Source organism: Erythrolamprus reginae, chromosome 1 (assembly GCF_031021105.1).
Source record: "Erythrolamprus reginae isolate rEryReg1 chromosome 1, rEryReg1.hap1, whole genome shotgun sequence".
In the NCBI taxonomy this organism is placed as follows: Eukaryota; Metazoa; Chordata; class Lepidosauria; order Squamata; family Dipsadidae; genus Erythrolamprus; species Erythrolamprus reginae.
In genome coordinates this window covers 402,632,008-402,651,339 of record NC_091950.1, presented here as the reverse complement: position 1 = coordinate 402,651,339, position 19,332 = coordinate 402,632,008, and the positions used below count along the sequence as shown (strand labels likewise).

General features: G+C 41.0%; 1 protein-coding gene across 1 annotated transcript in view; it reads right to left on the bottom strand.

Annotated features, from left to right (window-relative positions):
- ATP2A3 (ATPase sarcoplasmic/endoplasmic reticulum Ca2+ transporting 3) overlaps nucleotides 1-19,332 on the bottom strand; it is a 215,013-nt gene that overhangs the window by 76,439 nt on the left and 119,242 nt on the right. The window contains exons 5-8 of the mRNA XM_070735166.1: nucleotides 17,294-17,432; nucleotides 13,307-13,387; nucleotides 8,334-8,419; nucleotides 6,421-6,885 (exon numbers count right to left, since the gene is read on the bottom strand). Coding sequence (XP_070591267.1) covers nucleotides 6,421-6,885; nucleotides 8,334-8,419; nucleotides 13,307-13,387; nucleotides 17,294-17,432 — 771 coding nt within the window. The remainder of the gene's footprint in view (nucleotides 1-6,420; nucleotides 6,886-8,333; nucleotides 8,420-13,306; nucleotides 13,388-17,293; nucleotides 17,433-19,332) is intronic.

Below are 19,332 nucleotides of genomic sequence, written 5' to 3'. Positions count from 1 at the left end.
TTGATGTTGGTTCTTTCCTACACGCAGCCTCCAACACTCATCCCTATGATTTTTGGGGAGACAAGGCGATGATTTGCCACTCGCCAGTCATACTAGACCTAGGAAAATGCCACCCCCGGCACGCAAGGGCTAAAAACAGGTTCCTCGAGAGATGAGCTGTTCCTCCCACCACCTCATTAGTAAGTGATGCTTGCATGCTGGGTATGACCCCCATCCACTTATCATCCAACAGCTTGCTGCCTCCCCCACATTGGATGCACAAAATTGCTGCAGACCATTCGCGAGGTTGCATTGCTAAGGAAACAGTGAAGAGCCCTCACTCCCCTTCCCCCAAATCCAAGAATCAATTTGCCTCCTGATCCCAGAGAAAAGAAGCATTATGCAAATACTGCATTTGCCAGCTGGAACAAAAACAAAACTGGAAAGGATGATAACCAAGGTGTGCTTTGAAACAGGAACTCTCCGACCTACTGTTTTGTTTGTGGGCAAACGTTTTGCAACCATGTCGGGCCAGCTTACAACTTTCTGGAGGATTAGGGCAAAACGGACGCTAGCCTCTTCAGAACATGCACAGCTATTATGTGGCTGGCTGGTTCACTTTTCCTCCTGGATTCACAAAAGCAGGAGCCTCTGATGGCTTCACCATTCATTCTTGAGAAATGTCGCTGGTTAAAGTGAGCAGCGATGGATAAGTGGGGCGGGCTGTACATTGTTCTAAACCAGTGATGGAGAACCTTTTTTTGCTCGGATGCCAAAAGCCTGTGCCCACACCCATAATGCAAACCCCCTGCACTCCCCTCCTGTGCCAGACCCATTCTAGAATACAGCTCATCTGTTTGGAACCCATACCGCGTCTCAGACATTATCACCCTCAAAAATGTCCAAAGATACTTCACCAGAAGAGCCCTTCACTCCTCCACTCGAAACAGAATATCCTAGGAAAATAGATTAACAATCTTGGGCCTAGAAAGCTTAGAACTACGCCGCCTTAAACATGATCTAAGTATTGTCCACAAGATCATATGCTGCAACGTTCTGCCTGTCAACGACTACTTCAGCTTCAACCACAACAACACAAGAGCACGCAACAGATTCAAACTTAATATTAACCGCTCCAAACTTGACTGTAAAAAATACAACTTTAGTAACCGAATTGTCGAAGCGTGGAACTCATTACCGGACTCCGTAGTGTGATCCCCTAACCCCCAACATTTTCCCCTTAGACTATCCACGATTGACCTCTCCAGGTTCCTAAGAGGTCAGTAAGGGGCATGCATAAGTGCACCAGAGTGCCTCCCATCCCGTGTCCTATTGTCTCTCCTATATCTTTTCTTCCATTCCTATATCTTCTCTTCTTTCTTTGATATATTTTACTACGAGTATATCCTCTATAACAGTGATGGTGAACCTATGGTACCTAAATCCTTTGGAGCCTGGGGAAGGCGAAACATGAGCCTACTGGGCCCACCAGAAGTTGGGAAACAGGCCGTTTCTGACCTCCAGAGGGCCTCCAGGGGGGTGGGGGAAAGCTGTTTTTGCCAGGCATTGAATTATGGGTCTCAGCTAGCCATACCCTCACTGGGACTTGAACTTGCAACCTTTGCCTTGTAAGAATTAACCTCTAGGCTACAGTATCCAATCCAATATAAAAAATAAAAAAATAACATAACATAAAATAATATAAAATAAAATAAATGTGCACAGACCCCATTGAAGTCCGGTAGGCCCATTGGGCCATTTTTCGCCATCCTCAAGCTTGGGAGGGCAAAAACAGCCTCCCTCCTGCTCTGGAAGGCCAAAAATCAGCTGGCCAGCACACACAGGCACATTAGAGCTGACACAGGGCATTGCCTTGCGTGCCCTCAGATACGGCTCCATCACGGTCCTAAACCATATCATATTTTGTTCTGTTTGGTTATTTAGAGATTTGTGAACCAGATGAGGAATCCATGATTCATAAAACTATGGTTACACAAACCTTAATTTGGAAAGCAGTGCAAAAATATATACATTTAGTATCCGGTAATATGTGAGGTAGTTTTCTATGATAATGGATGGATAACAAGTACATATCAAGAGTGTCTGTGACTGCGCAGTGTTCCCTCTAATTTTTTTGGGGGGTGGGCGGAAAAGTATAGTGTCTGAGCGGCAGTCCCTTCGGGACTGGGCGGCACTCTTTCCCTCTCAATCTTTCCCTCTCGGCTTCTGGGCAGGTTTGAAAAACTCTGAGTTGATGATGATTTTTAAGTGAGCCATTGCTCACTGCTCAGCTTAGAGGGAACTATGGTGACTGGGTATATAATTTGCCTTTCATTGAAGCTAGCTGGATCCTGAGCCCTTTACGTAAGAACAATTTTGAGGGCTGTTTGTCAGAATATGTGACATCGATTAACAGAGTTGGAAGGGGCCTTGTAGGTCATCTAATCCAGTGTTTCCCAACCTTGGCCACTTGAAGATATTTGGACTTCAACTCCCAGAATTCCCCAGCCAGCGAATGCTGGCTGGGGAATTCTGGGAGTTGAAGTCCAGATATTTTCAAGTGGCCAAGGTTGGGAAACACTGATCAAATCCAATCCCCTGTGCTAGCAGGAGAACCTACACCAGTGATGGCGAACCTTTTTTTCCTTGGGTGCCAAAAGAGTGTGTGCGTGCACTATCAGTGCACACACCCATAATTCAATGTCTGGGGAGGGTGGAAACAGCTTCCCCCATCCCTCGAAGACCCTTTGGAGGCTGGAAATGGCTTGTTGCCCAACTTTCCAAATAAGCTTGTGTTTTGCCCTCCCCAGGCTCCAAAGGCTTCCCTGGAGCTGGGGGAGGGTAAAAACGTCCTCCTTCATCTCCTTGGAGGCTCTTTGGAAGCCAAAAACGCCCTCCCAGAGCCTCCGTGCAAGCTGAAAATCCGGCACACACATGCATGTTGGAGCTGAGCTAGGTCAACGGCTCGTGTGCCAGCAGATATGACTCTGTGTTAAGTTTAAGTTTTATTAGATTTGTATGCCGCCCCTCTCCGAAGACACCTGTGGCACCCATGCCATAGGTTCGCCATCACTGACCTACACCATCCCCGACAAAATGGCAGTCCACTCTCTCTTTGAAAGCCTCCATTGATGAAGCTTCCACAACTTTTGAAGGCAAGCTAGTCCACTCGTTGATCATTCTATCAGAAAATTTCTCCCTATTTCTAGGTTGAATCTCTCCCTGTTCTGTTTCTATCCATTATTCCTTGTCTGGTTTTCATGTGCTTTGGAGAATAGCTTGACCTGTTCCCTTCTGTGGCAGAAATTGGAACACTGCTATCATGTCTCCCCTGGTCCTTCTCTTCCTTCCCTTGAACGGGTCCAAAGACGGTCTACAAGAATGGTGGAAGGTCTCAAGCATAAAACGTATCAGGAAAGACTTAATGAACTCAATCTGTATAGTCTGCAGGACAGAAGGAAAAGGGGGGACATGATCAAAACATTTAAATAAGTCAAAGGGTTAAATAAGGTTCAGGAGGGAAGTGTTTTTAATAGGAAAGTGAACACAAGAACAAGGGGACACAATCTGAAGTTAGTTGGGGGAAAGATCAGAAGCAACATGAGAAAATATTATTTTACTGAAAGAGTAGTAGATCCCTGGAACAAACTTCCAGCAGATGTGGTTGGTAAATCTACAGTAACTGAATCTAAACATGGGATAAACATATATCCATCCTAAGATAAAATACAGGAAATAGTATAAGGGCAAACTAGATGTATGATGAGGTCTTTTTCTGCCGTCAGTCTTCTATGTTTCTAGGTTTCACTGGACTGGACATCCCCAGTTCCCGAAACCATTCTTCATATGTTTTAGTGTCCAGTTGCCTCATCATCTTGGTTGCTCTTCTCTGCACTTTTTCTAGAGTCTCAATATCTTTTTTAGTTGCAATACATAAACATTTCCTTTTACACATTAGCTACCAGGGACGCACAAGTGATGTAAACAGCTCTAAAATCTGCACTTTTATTCTCCTCTTGCTAAACACATGTCAAGGTTCTTTCTTGGTTGGCTAGAATTCAGAATTACACTATGTGCACTCAGACTAGAAACTTTTAAGATGGGGAATGTGGAACTTAACAGCAAGCCCCCAATTAACTTGTTCTCCTTTACACTCTATTAAAAACAATGCACTTGATCACAGTTCAAGACGCAACATTAAATCCTTTTAGGCTTAAAATATAAATTCAGCCTTTCAATTTGAAATTCCTGGCTAGCTTGGAAGGAAAGAGCGAAAAGTATGTTTAATTACTACTAAGTTATGTTAATGTCCATTAACTACTAAGTATGTTAATGTTCATTAACACATATGTTTAATGAATCCAAGTAGATTATCCATTACATGGCAAAAATGATAATTTTAATCGGCAAAAAGCTGCTTCCAGACTCGACTTATGGATCCAAAAGTATCTCCCAAGTCTTAAAGCTCTTTTTGACTTTTCTTCCTCTTTTCATTTTAGTTGGTTCTTATAAGAATTCTGAAGTTTTAAAATGTGGTGGCTGAGAAACCTTATATTTTTTTTCCTTCCCATTCTTTTTCCTTGTGTGTACAAGGCCAAGAACAAGGACGATATTGTTTCATACTGAAATATAAGCTGTTCCTGGAGTATTTGGGATCAATGGTGGAACAAGAGTTTAAATTCTTTAAATTTAAAGTCTTTATTTAAATTATTTAAATAGAAAAGATTTAAATTCCTGCCCTCAGTGGTAGTTTGGACCCAAGGCTCAAGTGCCCCTTTCCAATTCTGTAATACTGTTGTGATACCTGAGAGATAGTTTTGTGCAATGGTTAAAGAAATTGGGAGATTGTAAGTTTTAGTCCTGCTTTAGGCATGAAAAACCAGCTGAGTGACTTTGGCCAGTCACTCCCTCTTCAGCCCAGGAGGAAAACAGGGGGAAAAGGAGTATTGTACGTTCACCACCTTGAGATATAAGGTTGGAATAAAATATCAAATAAATAAATGCTATGGACATAGGGCTTGTCTTCCTCTACCCCAGGGGTCGCCAAACTTAACAACTTTAAGACTTGTGGACTTCAACTCCCAGAATTCTCCAGCTGGAAGTTGAAATCCACAAGTCTTAAAGTTGCCAACTTTGAAGACCTCTACTCTACCCCAATAAGGGGCGTGCATAAGCGCACCATTGTGCCTACCGTCCCTGTCCTACTGTATTTTTGTCTTCTATTATCATTACTTTCTATGTTATGTTTATATAAACTATTATCCTTTACTTTATTGACAAATAAATAAAATAAAATAAATAAATAGTCATGGGGGGGGTACAGCTTTTCCATTGGACTTTGCTACCTCCTTTTTTTTACATCTGTTTTAGAAATGTGGATGTTGAGAAATGTTGCTGTAGAAAACCTAGCTGGCTACTCTAACTCCTTGGTTTTGCTGGCAAAGCACACCAAGAAATACAGAGCAAGTAAAAGCAACCCCTTCGAATAATCAAGCCCCTTAACCAAACTAAATCATTTGTGTCTGTAATATGGCAAATGATTTAGCTTTACTAGATAAGTGGTCAAAGCAATGGAAACTGCAGTTTAATGTTTCCAAATGTAAAATAATGCACTTGGGGAAAAGAAATCCTCAATCTGAGTATTGTATTGGCAGTTCTGTGTTAGCAAATACTTCAGAAGGGAAGGGTTTAGGGGTAGTGATTTCTGACAGTTTCAAAATGGGTGAGCAGTGTGGTCGGGCGGTAGGAAAAGCAAGTAGGATGCTTGGCTGCATGGCAAGAGGTATAACAAGCAGGAAGAGGGAGATTGTGATCCCGCTATATAGAGCGCTGGTGAGAGCACATTTGGAATACTGTGTTCAGTTCTGGAGACCTCACCTACAAAAAGATATTGACAAAATTGAACGGGTGCAAAGACGGGCTACAAAAATGGTGGAAGGTCTTAAGCATAAAACGTATCAGGAAAGACTTAATGAACTCAATCTGTATAGTCTGGAGGACAGAAGGAAAAGGGGGAACATGATCGAAACATTTAAATATGTTAAAGGGTTAAATAAGGTTCAGGAGGGAAGTGTTTTTAATAGGAAAGTGTACACAAGAACAAGGGGACACAATCTGAAGTTAGTTGGGGGAAAGATCAAAAGCAACGTGAGAAAATAATATTTTACTGAAAGAGTAGTAGATCCTTGGAACAAACTTCCAGCAGACGTGGTTGGTAAATCTACAGTAACTGAATTTAAACATGCCTGGGATAAACATATATCCATCCTAAGATAAAATACAGGAAATAGTATAAGGGCAGACTAGATGGACCACGAGGTCTTTTTCTGCCATCAATCTTCTCTGTCTCTTACGTTTCTAAACTAGGAGCAAACTGAGAATGCAGAAATTAATTTGGCACTCATGTTTACTACCCCACACAACTCAATGCTCAGGACTCACCCTGCAGACGGACATCTGGTTGGTCGTCAAGGTGCCTGTCTTGTCAGAGCAAATGACTGACGTGCACCCCAGGGTTTCCACAGAAGGGAGGCTCCTGACAATGGCGTTCTTTTTGGCCATCCGGCGGGTGCCCAAAGCCAGGCAAGTGGTGATCACTGCAGGAAGCCCTTCAGGGATGGCAGCCACGGCCAAAGCCACGGCGATCTTGAAATAGTAAATGGCACCGCGGAACCAGGAGCCGCCATGCACGGGGTCACTGAAGTGGCTGATGTTGATGACCCAGACTGCAATGCAGACAAGGGAGATGACCTTGGAGAGCTGCTGGCTGAACTCGTCCAGCTTCTGCTGCAGAGGGGTCCTCTCGGGCTCCGTGGCCGCCATCTGATTCCTGATTTTCCCAATCTCTGTGTACACTCCCGTGGCGATGACAACGCCAACAGCTTTGCCTGCAGCGATGTTGGTTCCCTTAAGATAAAAGGTATATATTTTTTTAAATTATTCAATTATTATTAGAAAATTTATATTGCCGCTTATTCAGACGTGGCGACTTTATAAAATAAAACCAGGTTTTCAGCACCTTCCGGGAGAGTGTTAAAATGGGGGTCATTCTAATCTCTAGGGGAATAATGTTCCAGAGAGAGGAAGCCACCACAGAGAAGACCCTTTTTCTGGGTCCTACCAGGTGTATCTCCCTAGGGCAGTGATGGCGAACCTATAGCACAGGTATCACAGGTGGCACTTGGAGCCATATCTGCTGGCACATGAGCTCAGCTCCAACGTGCATGTGTGTGCCAGCCAGCTGGTTTTTGGCTCGCACAGAGGCTTTGGAAGGGCATTTTTGGCTTCCAGAGAGCCTCTGAGGTATGGGGAAGGGCATTTTTACCCTGCCCGGCTCCAGGAAAGTTTTTGAAGCCTGGGGAGGGCAAAACACGAGCTTACTTGGGCCCACCAGAAGATGGGAAATAGGCCATTTCCGGCCCCCAAAGGGCCTCCATGGGGTGGGGGAAGCTGTTTTAGCCCTCCTCAGGCATTAATTATGGATGTGGGCACTCATGCATGCTCTTTCGCACTCGAGGAAAAAAAGGTTCACCGTCACATGCCAAAAGGATGTATGTGGGTGTGCTAGTATGTGTGCACATGCCCACACCCCTTCCCTCCCCCCCCGGTGCATGGACACACATCTATGCTTCCCCCACACATGTGCACAAAAATCTAATAAATAAATAAATAATTAAGTAAGAAAGTAAGTAAGTAAGTGGTGGACTATCATAACGTGGGTTATCCAAATGACCAAACTGATTTTTTGACCTTATTGATGACACTTGTTAAGCCAATCAATATGACTGCTAAATTAATCCATGATCATTAAGCAAATGCTGCAGTCATGAACCAAACCCATTGCGGCCTTCAGGTTTTCAACAAAAGTGTTATAAATTGCAGTCACGTGACCACAGGATGCTGCAAACAGTCATAAATGTAGACAGTTACCAGTGAAAGAAATGCAAGCATGGGGGTGGGGGGGAGGAAGTTGGAAATTTGGAACTGGTCCAGTGTAACTTCAAGTAAGTTGAGAACTACCTGAACGAGAAGGCACAATCCAAAGAATTTGTTACATTTGCTACTACTAGAAGGCAATGGCAGGGAAGAGGAAGGAAGGGAGGTATTATTTCTCCAAAAACAAACATTCAACAACAGTATGTACAACATCAGATATAAATTATTTTTGGCTGTGCTGCTTTTTTATTCAAAGAAACAGTGAATCCCATTCACCTATTTATAGCCTAGCATAATATAATCTACTTAGGTTTCTACCATTTGTCAATCATATATGGTGATTCCCCAGAGACACCTGGACAAGAGAAGCTTCATGCCAGAAGCAAACCAGGCTTATAAGGTGAGCTGAGGACACTTACAGAAAAAAGCATGTTCTTTTTATCTTGGTTAACAGCCCTTGGGTCTGGGACTGGATCAGTATGTTTAATGACGGAGAGAGATTCACCTGCAAGGGGAAAAAAAGAGAATATTGAAATGTATTTATTATTTATTTATTAATTGGATTTCTATTTCCTTTAGAAGGAAAAAATATTTTTTCCTTCAAAAATTAAGAACAGAGTGTCCAGGGGGAAAGCATTTTGAAATTCCTTGATATTTCCCTGTAACCTGCGATCTAGTTAAGGCGCGGTTGTAGATGACGTCATACCAAACGGCTAAGCCATGGAGAAATAACGGTAGTTGAGGAAGCAGCTTGTTGCCACAGTTATGCTCTTTTTTGCTTGACTCTGCCAGGCAGCGCGATCCTTTGGGGGTTTTTTACATGACTTCCCCCTGACTTTTAAACATTTTAATACAGTTTGCTTTTTCCCCCTGATTTTTTCCATTTTTTCCACAAATTCCCTGATAATTCCCTGATATTTCCCAAACCGGCAATTTCCCTGATAATTCCCTGATTTCCAGGTTTGTTGGACACACTGTAAGAATGACTTGTCTAACAAGACTTTTCAAGTTTGGAATCAAAGCATATAAAAGCATATATACGTATGCAACCCAATGCTGAGATAAGAGGCAGGGCAAGACTAGGAAACAAAAGAAGGACAGATTTGTCCTAATTTCTATAGCTTACCACGCAGGGGAGAAATCACATTTTTTTTTACTACCGGTTCTATGGGTGTGGTGTGGCTTGGTGGGCATGGCAGAATCCCCATTCCCTTCCCACTCCAGGGGAAGGATATTACAAAATCTCCATTCCCACACCACTCAGTCTGATGAGAAGGGTGACATAGAAATCCAACTAACCAACCAACCAACCAACCAACCAACCAACCAACCAACCAACCAACCAACCAACCAACCAACCAAACTCTGGGGCCAGTCAGAGATGGTATTTGCCTGTCGGCGACTACTTCAGCTTCAACCACAACAACACAAGAGCACACAACAGATTTAAACTTAATATTAACCGCTCCAAACTTGACTGTAAAAAATATGACTTCAGTAACCGAGTTGTCGAAGCGTGGAACTCATTACCGGACTCCATAGTGTCATCCCCAAACCCCCAACACTTTACCCTTAGATTATCTACGGTTGACCTATCCAGATTCCTAAGAGGTCAGTAAGGGGCGAGTACAAGTGCACTAGAGTGCCTTCGGTCCCCTGTCCTATTGCTCTCCTATATCTCCTATACCTTTCTTCTATTCCTATATCTCTTCTTCTATTCTTTCATTGACATGTTCTATTACTATATCTTCTTTTCTATTCTTTCATAGATATATTTTACTATGAGTATCTCCTCTATAACCTTCATCATGTATTTTACTATGTGTATATAGATATATACCCACTAAAACCCTCATTGTGTATTGGACTAACTAACTAACTAACTAACTAACTAACTAAACGAACAAACTAACTAACTAACTAACTAACTAACTAACTAACTAACTAACTAACTAACTAACGAACTAACAAACAAACAGACAAACAAACAAACAAACAAATATTCAAAATTTCCACTACAGGTTGTTCAGAACCTGTCAGAACCTGCTGGATTTCATCCCAGTTACTAGGATAAGGTATCTAGTGTTCCCCAGATGCTTTGGACCATAAATCCTACCTGCACCAACAAGCATGCCACCTACACGCCACGAATAAGTCTATCTAAATTTAGAATCCAAGCTGGGTCTGTCATTGAATCCAGAGCTTTCGGACTTATGCTAGGACCCATCTTCAGGGACCTTTTCTCTCACCAGAATGTGAGAGACCAGACTGGATCCTACAACATTATCCTCGGACATGTATATTTGCCTTCATTCATATCTAACGTTAATCTGTGGGAAAGCATTCCATGCAAATGATGATGACATTGTTAGGATTTTACGGCTTTCATTTTAACCTTCATTTAGAGGAGGCATGTCAAACTCAAGGCCCACGGGGTGCTTAGATCTGGCCTGTAGGGCTGCCCTGGAAACAGTGAAGGACTGGTCTGCGGTGTCTCTGCCAGTGAAAATGAAGTTGGAGGGGGGCATGTGCGCCCCCCCCCCAGCTCCATTTTTGCTGGCAAAAGGTTGTAGGAGGCTTTTGTGGCTGAAAATGGAGCTCTGGAGTCTATTTTCACTGGCAGAATGCTTGGGCCCCCATAGGCGACCCCCAACATGAGTGATGTCAAGCTGGCATGTACAATCTGGCCACACCCTCCCAGCCCCCCCCCCATGAGGTAAAACACAACCTTTTTTTTAATAAAAAGGTTTTTTATGTTTTAAAACAAACAAACACACATACAAACAATGCATGATCTCCGAACAGATTATTGGCTGACTCAAAACACTCATACAACTTATAACAGTGATGGCAAACCTTTTTTTCCTCGGGTGCCGAAAGAGTGTGGGCATATGCTATCGCGCATGTGCGAGTGCCCACATTCATAATTCAATGCCTGGGGAGGACGAAAACAGTTTCCCCCACCCCTCGAAGGCCCTCTGGAGGCTGGAAACAGCTTGTTTCCCAACTTCTGGGGGGCCACGTAGGCTTGTGTTTCAACCTCCGCAGGCTCCAAAGGCTTCCCTGGAGCTGGGGGAGCATAAAAATGCCCTCCCTCATCCCCTCGAGGCCCTTTGGAAGCCAAAAACACCCTCCCAGAGCCTCTGCGGGAGTAAAAAATCAGCTGGCTGAGCTAGGGCAACGGCTCACATGCCAGCAGATATGGCTCCGTGTGCCACCTGCAGCACCAGTACCATAGGTTCACCATCACTAGCTTATAACATCCCCAAACACAATTTATACATTTCAATTTCTGCCATAATATTCTTTCTCTGTATTTTAATTTTTTTTAACTTTCTTCCTATATGTTTTAATATTTAAACAATATTACCATTTGCCCTAATCCCAAATATTGCTTTTCCCTTTTGGCACGTTCAATATTTTCTTAACTTTTATTTTTGAAATCTCCTTCAATCATCCAAGTTAATTAATCACAATACAGTACCATCCAATTTTGCTCTTCAGAAATTTTTCCATTTATCTTTGAAAACAATAATTTTCTTTAGAATTGCTTTTCACCTCTCATTTTTCAACTGTACATGATTTAAACAATAATTTATATATTACACCCATAAGTAGTAATCCAACTCCAATCTCCTTCAATAACCAAAATAATATAATACCATCTAATTTGTTCTTCAAACATCATTTCATAAGCAATACTCAACATATTACACTCAATATTAATCTATATATAAATCACTTATAACTATAGATATTACTTTGATTAAATTCATTTATTACTATCCTAACTACAATTTTAATTACATATTACATTTCCTTCCTTATTCTATTTCATCTTTCATGTCAACTTATTCAAATCTTGCAATTATACACATTAATCATACAATTCACATGTAAATATAATCTTCCCCATTCTTTTCCATTAATTATTCCCTTAACCATTTTCCTTTACTCCCTCCTGCACTCTACCTCTTAATGCTTTTCTCTAATACTCCCATTCATCTTCCTTCTTTTTCCTTTTCTTCTTCTTTTTATAATTATTATATCTTTTCTTCTTTTTCTATTCTCTAATATTAAAATCCCTTACTTGTCTAATTTGCCCTAAACTCCCATCTGATCTCTTCCTTTTTTCCTTTTTCCTCTTATTTCCCCACTGCTAATCCCATTGTAATCATCTAATTTTTTTGTACCTAGTTTCTTTTCTTCTTTTTTCCTTTCCAATCTCACTATCTTTACCACTGTTAACCCCAGTGTAATCATTAAGCCTTTTCTCTTATCTTCCTTTTAGATCCAGTGTCATAATCAGTATTTTTGTCTTCAATGTGAAGTTCTTGCTTCTTTTTCATGGTTTCTTTATCCACTTGGGTATGTTTTGAAATAGTTTCTGATTCATCAGACTCAAATGGTCCAAGCATGGTTTCATTTTTTTCAATTCAGATTTTAGTGATGCATGCATCACTTTAAACATTTCAATTAGTTCCTGGGATATTTTGTTGCTTTCAGGGTGTTTTTTCTTCAATTTAAAAGTCTGTTAATCCACCTTCTTTGATTATCAAATTCAAGCAGTTTGAAAGAAAACAAATCCTCCTTGCAGCTTACAAATCAAGGACATTTTGTATAAAAAACCAACAGTTTTTCAGCTTCCAAATTTTTTGTTGTAGTTCTTTTTTCCCACCAGTAGGTGCCTCTCTCCAATCCAAAATTCCAATCAACAAAGTGGCAAGGTAAACAATTTATGTACTAAAGCCTTGTTAAAAATATTCCAAATTTTAAAGAGATTTCCAACTTCTTCCACAACTATTTCTTTTCAGATTTCTTCTTATAATAATTTAGTTATCTCTGGACTGATGCTCAAACTTCCACTTCGTTCATCTATCTCCAATAAGATTCCCCCATGCGAATTAGCTGCTGTTTTCATGCCGGGAATAGATTTTAATTTTTTTAATTTTATTTTTTTTTTAAATCTTTTTTTAAACTTTGAGTTGGCCAATCGCTCACCTGGTACCAGTACTCTGTCCAAATCACCGCTCCTGTGCAAATTTATTCCGGTTGCCCTAGCTTCATGATGGCCACTTGACCATCGCCATCACCACCAGATTGAAGAGTTTCCCTGCAATCTCCGAGGAACTTGCTGTATCTCTTGATCTTCTGAGGTGTCTCTCCTTCTTCCCCATCCCTACAGGACGGATCTGGCCCAAAGACCTTCTGACAATAGTTTGTCAGCCTGGATTTCATCTCGTTGCAATGCTTCCGGTAGAATCGAGGTCAAACACAACCTTGATGCGGCCCTCAATGAAATTGAGTTTGACACCTCTGATTTAGGGCTTTCCAAATGTCACTTCTACCCATGTTCAGAAATACTTTCCCCCTTGTGGAGTAGAATGCCTACCTGTAAGAATGGATTGATCCACCCTCAGTGTTGTGGACTTGATCTCAATGATTCGTATGTCAGCAGGCACTTTGTCACCAACTAAAAAATGACAAAATTTATTTTATTTATTTATTTATTATTTAGATTTGTATGCCGCCCCTCTCCGCGGACTCGGGGCGGCTCACAGCATAATAATGAGACAGTTTGCTATTAAAAAGGATGTTTGTCTGAAATCCAGTTTTGGTCATTTACAAATAACAAGAGATTTACAAAGCAATGTTTAATAGGTATTTGCAATGCTCTGAATTTGATTCCAAAAAGATGCTTCAGACAATGTGGAGACGTAACACCTGTTTACAACTCTTTTATAAGTTATCCTTTGCTCCTTTTCCCAGGAGATAACAATCACTGAAATCCCAATAAATGATGCAGCTGTTCTTGTCCAATTTTTGTAAGCGAGGGGAAATACTTTTCATTATTGGCGGATAGATGGGATAGTATTGGTCATATATTATTTCTTTTTCCTAAGACCTTTGACTTTTTTTTTTTTACGATTGTCACAAATGGCTGCAACAGCAATTGTGTTAATATGCAATATTCTAGATTCTTTACCCTTGGCACTGGAAGTAAAAAAGAGTGGTTTCACAAACTCTGATAGAACTATTCACAGAAAATTGTAATCTGGGGTGACAGAAAAGATCTCAGATATTTTTTGCAGGGAAAATGGTATTCTGAAAAAGTTTAGCTCATTTCTAATTCAAATAATGTTTTGCTTTTATTTTATTTTAACTCAGTTGTCTACACACACCATCTCCTGTGATGGCATATTGTCCAGATTTCTAGGAGGGAGGGAATGAATTCCTTAGGGGCAAGAGACAACACTGTTTCTGTGATACAAAGAGGGTGAAGATGACTCCTTAATAATTTCCAGAATATATATATTATAGGGCAGTTGTCTACTTTCGTTTGGTAGGATTCTGTCTATAGGAGAGGAATAATAGAGAAAGAACTGCAATGTATTGTTCTTGGATTTTGGAGCCAAACATCTCCCCCAAATAAAAATAAAAACCATTGAAATCTCTAATGAGAATACTGAAAATTCCTGAGATCAGACAAGATAATGTCAAAATCTCATTCATTCTCACTCAAATCAGCTCTTTATTTGGGTGCTACTGCCTAGGATATTATATAAAACGGGTCTGTCTGACTATCTGTCTCTCTCTCATTATTTATTTTCCAGCTTTGGGCCTGGAAACGTTACTGGCTTCTGTTTAAGTGCTATTTATTACTATAGCTATTTCAACCTTTGTCTGAATAATACTATATCCGAGGTACAATATGTACCTAAACAATGCATGCATTGTAGGAATAATGATATATTTTTGCCTCCACCTATTTTTCCTTTAGATTCTAATTTCTGTCATATGCTTTATAAAACTCACAAACAATACAATATTAATATATCCTCCTCCTCCAATGCTAGTAAATATTACTTAATGACAATCATTGTGTTGTACCACATGATTCTTGACAAATGTACATTGTCTTTTATGTACACTGAGAGCATATGCACCAATGACAAATTCCTTGTGTGTCCAATCACGCTCAGCCAATAAAGAATTCTATTCTATTCTACTCTATGTATATTTTTATAAGTTTCAGTATTGGGAGTGGCTCTTTTGATTATTCTTTTAGTTTGCCAACTACTTTGAGATATCCTTTTCCAATAAGATGATGATGGCCGTATAGGAAACAACCCAAAAGCTAGAACAAAAAAAAAGAAAGAAAATCATGGCATCTTTTAAAAAGACTACAAATTTATTTCTTATAAAATGTTATAACAAGGTGCCATCTGTGCCATCCAAGATGCTATAAGATGATTTGTTATGTTTGCTGCCACAGTATAGCATGGGCAAACTTCTCAAAAGTTCCCAATAACTAATAAACCTTTATTATAGTGTAAATAAAGTACAGCTGCTGACATTTAAAGACAAATAAGCAGAAGGGGTGAAACGCTCCGGGTTCGCTCGTGCCTGTCAGTCATCAGAGACCCGGTCATGAAGATAGTGCAAAGCTCCGCCCACCCACCCAGACACCGCCATTTATGTTCTCTTACCCTCTGCGCATGCACAGAATGCTTTAGGAATGCACAGAGGCAGTGAAGGGCCACTTGTCTTCGGTGCTACCGGTGCGCCCTCCGAGGCTGTCATGGGCATGGGCATGTGCAGTGGGGGCGCATGCGCCCATCAGTGCAATATTCTGTGCATGTGCAGCAAGCAAAATCTTGTGTGACAATGCACGTGCGAGTGAGATTTTGGCTATTTTCACCAACATTTTTGCTTCCGCACATGCACGAAAGCAAAAAACCAATAAGTCACCAAAATCTCGCTCGGACAAGCGTCCTCACACAAGATTTTGCTTGCTGCACATGCGCAGAAGCCAAATTTCGCATGGGGAATGCGCAGCTGCATGCACATCCCAGAATTTCCTACCAAGATGGAGCACCTGACTGCACTGGCTGCTGTGTCACGCTGTGTATTGCCAGCCCCAGAGACATTCAGTAATTAAATAGTTAACTCTGTGTATGTTAATTTAGCTCCGCCCATGATGATGTACATCCTGTCTAGATAGTCAGCATCACTTCCTCTCTTGCTGGTGAAGAAGGAGAATATCTCCATCTTGCTTCTAACTCTCTAGCTATGTAGACGTGCAGTAAGAGCCTGTGATCAGGCAAAGCTGATTTATTGTTTTCTATTAATAAAAGTAACTTCGTTTTGAAGCTTTTCTGTAACTTTTATCCGTCGCCTCCGGATTAGATTTATTGCAGCTCACGCGGGCTGTGATTGATCATCTATAATCTGACATGCTGCCCATCAATGCCCGGCAAAGGGTAAAAGAACTCAAATAATGGCATCCGGGCAGGTGGGTGGAACCTCACACTGCTTTCGCGACTGGCTCTCCAACGATTGACAGGCATAGAAACATAGAAACATAGAAGACTGACGGCAGAAAAAGACCTCATGGTCCATCTAGTCTGCCCTTATACTATTTCCTGTGTTTTATCTTAGGATGGATATATGTTTATCCCAGGCATGTTTAAATTCAGTTACTGTGGATTTACCAACTACGTCTGCTGGAAGTTTGTTCCAAGGATCTACTACTCTTTCAGTGAAATAATATTTCCTCACATTGCTTTTGATCTTTCCCCCAACTAACTTCAGATTGTGTCCCCTTGTTCTTGTGTTCACTTTCCTATTAAAAACACTTCCCTCCTGGACCTTATTTAACCCTTTAACATATTTAAATGTTTCGATCATTTCCCCCCTTTTCCTTCTGTCCTCCAGACTCTACAGATTGAGTTCATTAAGTCTTTCCTGATACGTTTTATGCTTAAGACCTTCCACCATTCTTGTAGCCCGTCTTTGGACCCGTTCAATTTTGTCAATATCTTTTTGTAGGTGAGGTCTCCAGAACTGAACACAGTATTCCAAATGTGGTCTCACCAGCGCTTCTATGTTTGTATCAATTTGTGAGGAGAGAGGATGGTATGCAAGGCTAGAGTGACCTTTGTTTTTAAATTAACTCCCCTAAGTTAAACTACTTGGATTAATATCTAGACCAATATTTATTTTTCAGATTGCAACATCCCAAACAGTACAGGACATACATCTATTATCTTAAATATTATACACAAACTATTCAAAGGAAATTGGCATAAAGACATCCACACATACAAATCTGTGTGGATGTCTTTTAAAAATCCAGAATTATGCAGGAAATAAGGGGATCACAATCTCCCTCTTCCTGCTTGTTATACCTCTAGCTATGCAGCCAAGCATCCTACTTGCTTTTCCTACTGCCCGACCACACTGCTCACCCATTTTGAGACTGTCAGAAATCACTACCCCATGAGTGGATCGGGAGCATTTCACCCCTGCTGTGGATCCTATGATATAAGAACATAGGTCAACATTAGACAAGGCAAGTCAATGGCTGAGATTGTACCTGCTACCTCCACAATATCGCCTGGGACAATGTCTCGAGCTCGGATCCGCTGCACTCCGTTCCTGTCTGCTCTGATCACCTTCCCCATTTCTGGTTCATATTCTTTTAGGGCCTCAATTGCACTCTCAGCATTCCTCTCCTGCAAAAAAAATATATATTGCTTTTTAAAATTGGAATCTTTCCAACTTAGAAGTCCCCCAAACAATCTGAATGTCCTAGAAGGGAATTTTTTTCCCAGTTGAGATTAAAAATAAAGATCTACTCCATCCAGATACAGAAGGTATCTACCACACGCAGGGCCTTTTCAGTGACTGCCCAGGAGCGCCGCTGCATATCTTGTTTTGCAACCCTATGGACTAGTGTTATGATGCTATTCTGCAGATAGAAAATGTCCACTTGGTGTGTTGGATTGTTGAACTAGGATCCTTCTATTCTGATTGCATTTTATTAGATTGTTTTGATAATTCTTTTATTTGTTTTAAATGACTATTTTGGAAACTATCAGATGTGCATTTGGAACAAATTTGTCCTCAATTGCCTTCTTTAAAAAGTTGCCCCAGCTATTTTTGTAACCTCATTTGCTTTCAAAAATATATTTCCAGCCAAAGTCAATTTGGCATGAGTTCAATAAAAATTGCATTCTCTTCTATGTTTGTATCAATTTGTGAGGAGAGAGGATGGTATGCAAGGCTAGAGTGACCTTTGTTTTTAAATTAACTCCCCTAAGTTAAACTACTTGGATTAATATCTAGACCAATATTTATTTTTCAGATTGCAACATCCCAAACAGTACAGGACATACATCTATTATCTTAAATATTATACACAAACTATTCAAAGGAAATTGGCATAAAGACATCCACACATACAAATCTGTGTGGATGTCTTTTAAAAATCCAGAATTATGCAGGAAATAAATGATTTATTTGAAGGGCTGTCACAGAGAGGATTGGGTCAAACTATTCTCCCAAACACCTCAGGGCAGGACAAGAAGTAACAAATGGAAACTTACTAAGGAGAAATCCAATTTAGAATTGAAGAGGAATTTCTTGTCAGTAAGAACAATTAATCAGTATATTTTGACTTGTCTCCAGAAGTTGTGAGTGTTCAGATACTGGAGGTTTTTAAGAAGGGATTGGCTAGCCATGTGTCTTGAATTGTACAGGGCAGGGTTGTCAAATTCCCAGCTCATTGGCTGGATGTGTCACATGCTAGCCACGCCCACGCCCGGTTCAACGAAGGGGGGGGGGAAATCCCGATGTCACATGATGACATGATGACGTGAATTGACACCTCTGATATAGGGTCTCCTGCCTGATCAAGGGTTGGACTTAGAAGACCTCCAAGGTCATTTCAAACTCTTGTTATTCTGTATTCCATTCTATATTCTGTTACTGGTGTGAGACTACGAAGGACAGGAGGCAAACAAATTAATTGACCCCCATCGACTGATGAATGAAAAGCTCCCATAAATATTGTACTTTACAAAAGGAAGTTAACCTTACATTTAATGCCACCCTTCCTAACATGAGGAATAATTAGGAACAGTATACACGATTAAAGTTCCATGAAACACTCCACTTTTTCCTTTTGTCAACATATGGTCCTTGCCTCCAGCTGAAACCTGGGTATTTCTCCTTTCAAATAAACACATCCAGGCAATACACCTTAATCAGTGGAAACTACAGGGAGTGTGCGTAAGAGTGTGTGTCAAGAAGGAACAGAACATTGCACCGTTCTGATGCAAATCCTCTACTACTGCAATGCTCTCTACATGGGGCTACCTTTGAAGAGTGTTCGGAAACTTCAGATCATCCAAAATGCAGCCGCGTGAGTGATTATGGGCCTTCCAAGGCATGCCCATATTTCGTCATCACTCCGCGGTCTGCATTGGCTGCCGATTGGTTTCCGGACACAATTCAAAGTGTTGGTAATGACCTATAAAGCCCTACATGGCATAGGACCAGATTATCTCCAAGACCGTCTTCTGCCGGATGAATCCCAGCCACCGGTGTGGTCCCACAGAGCTATTATTATTA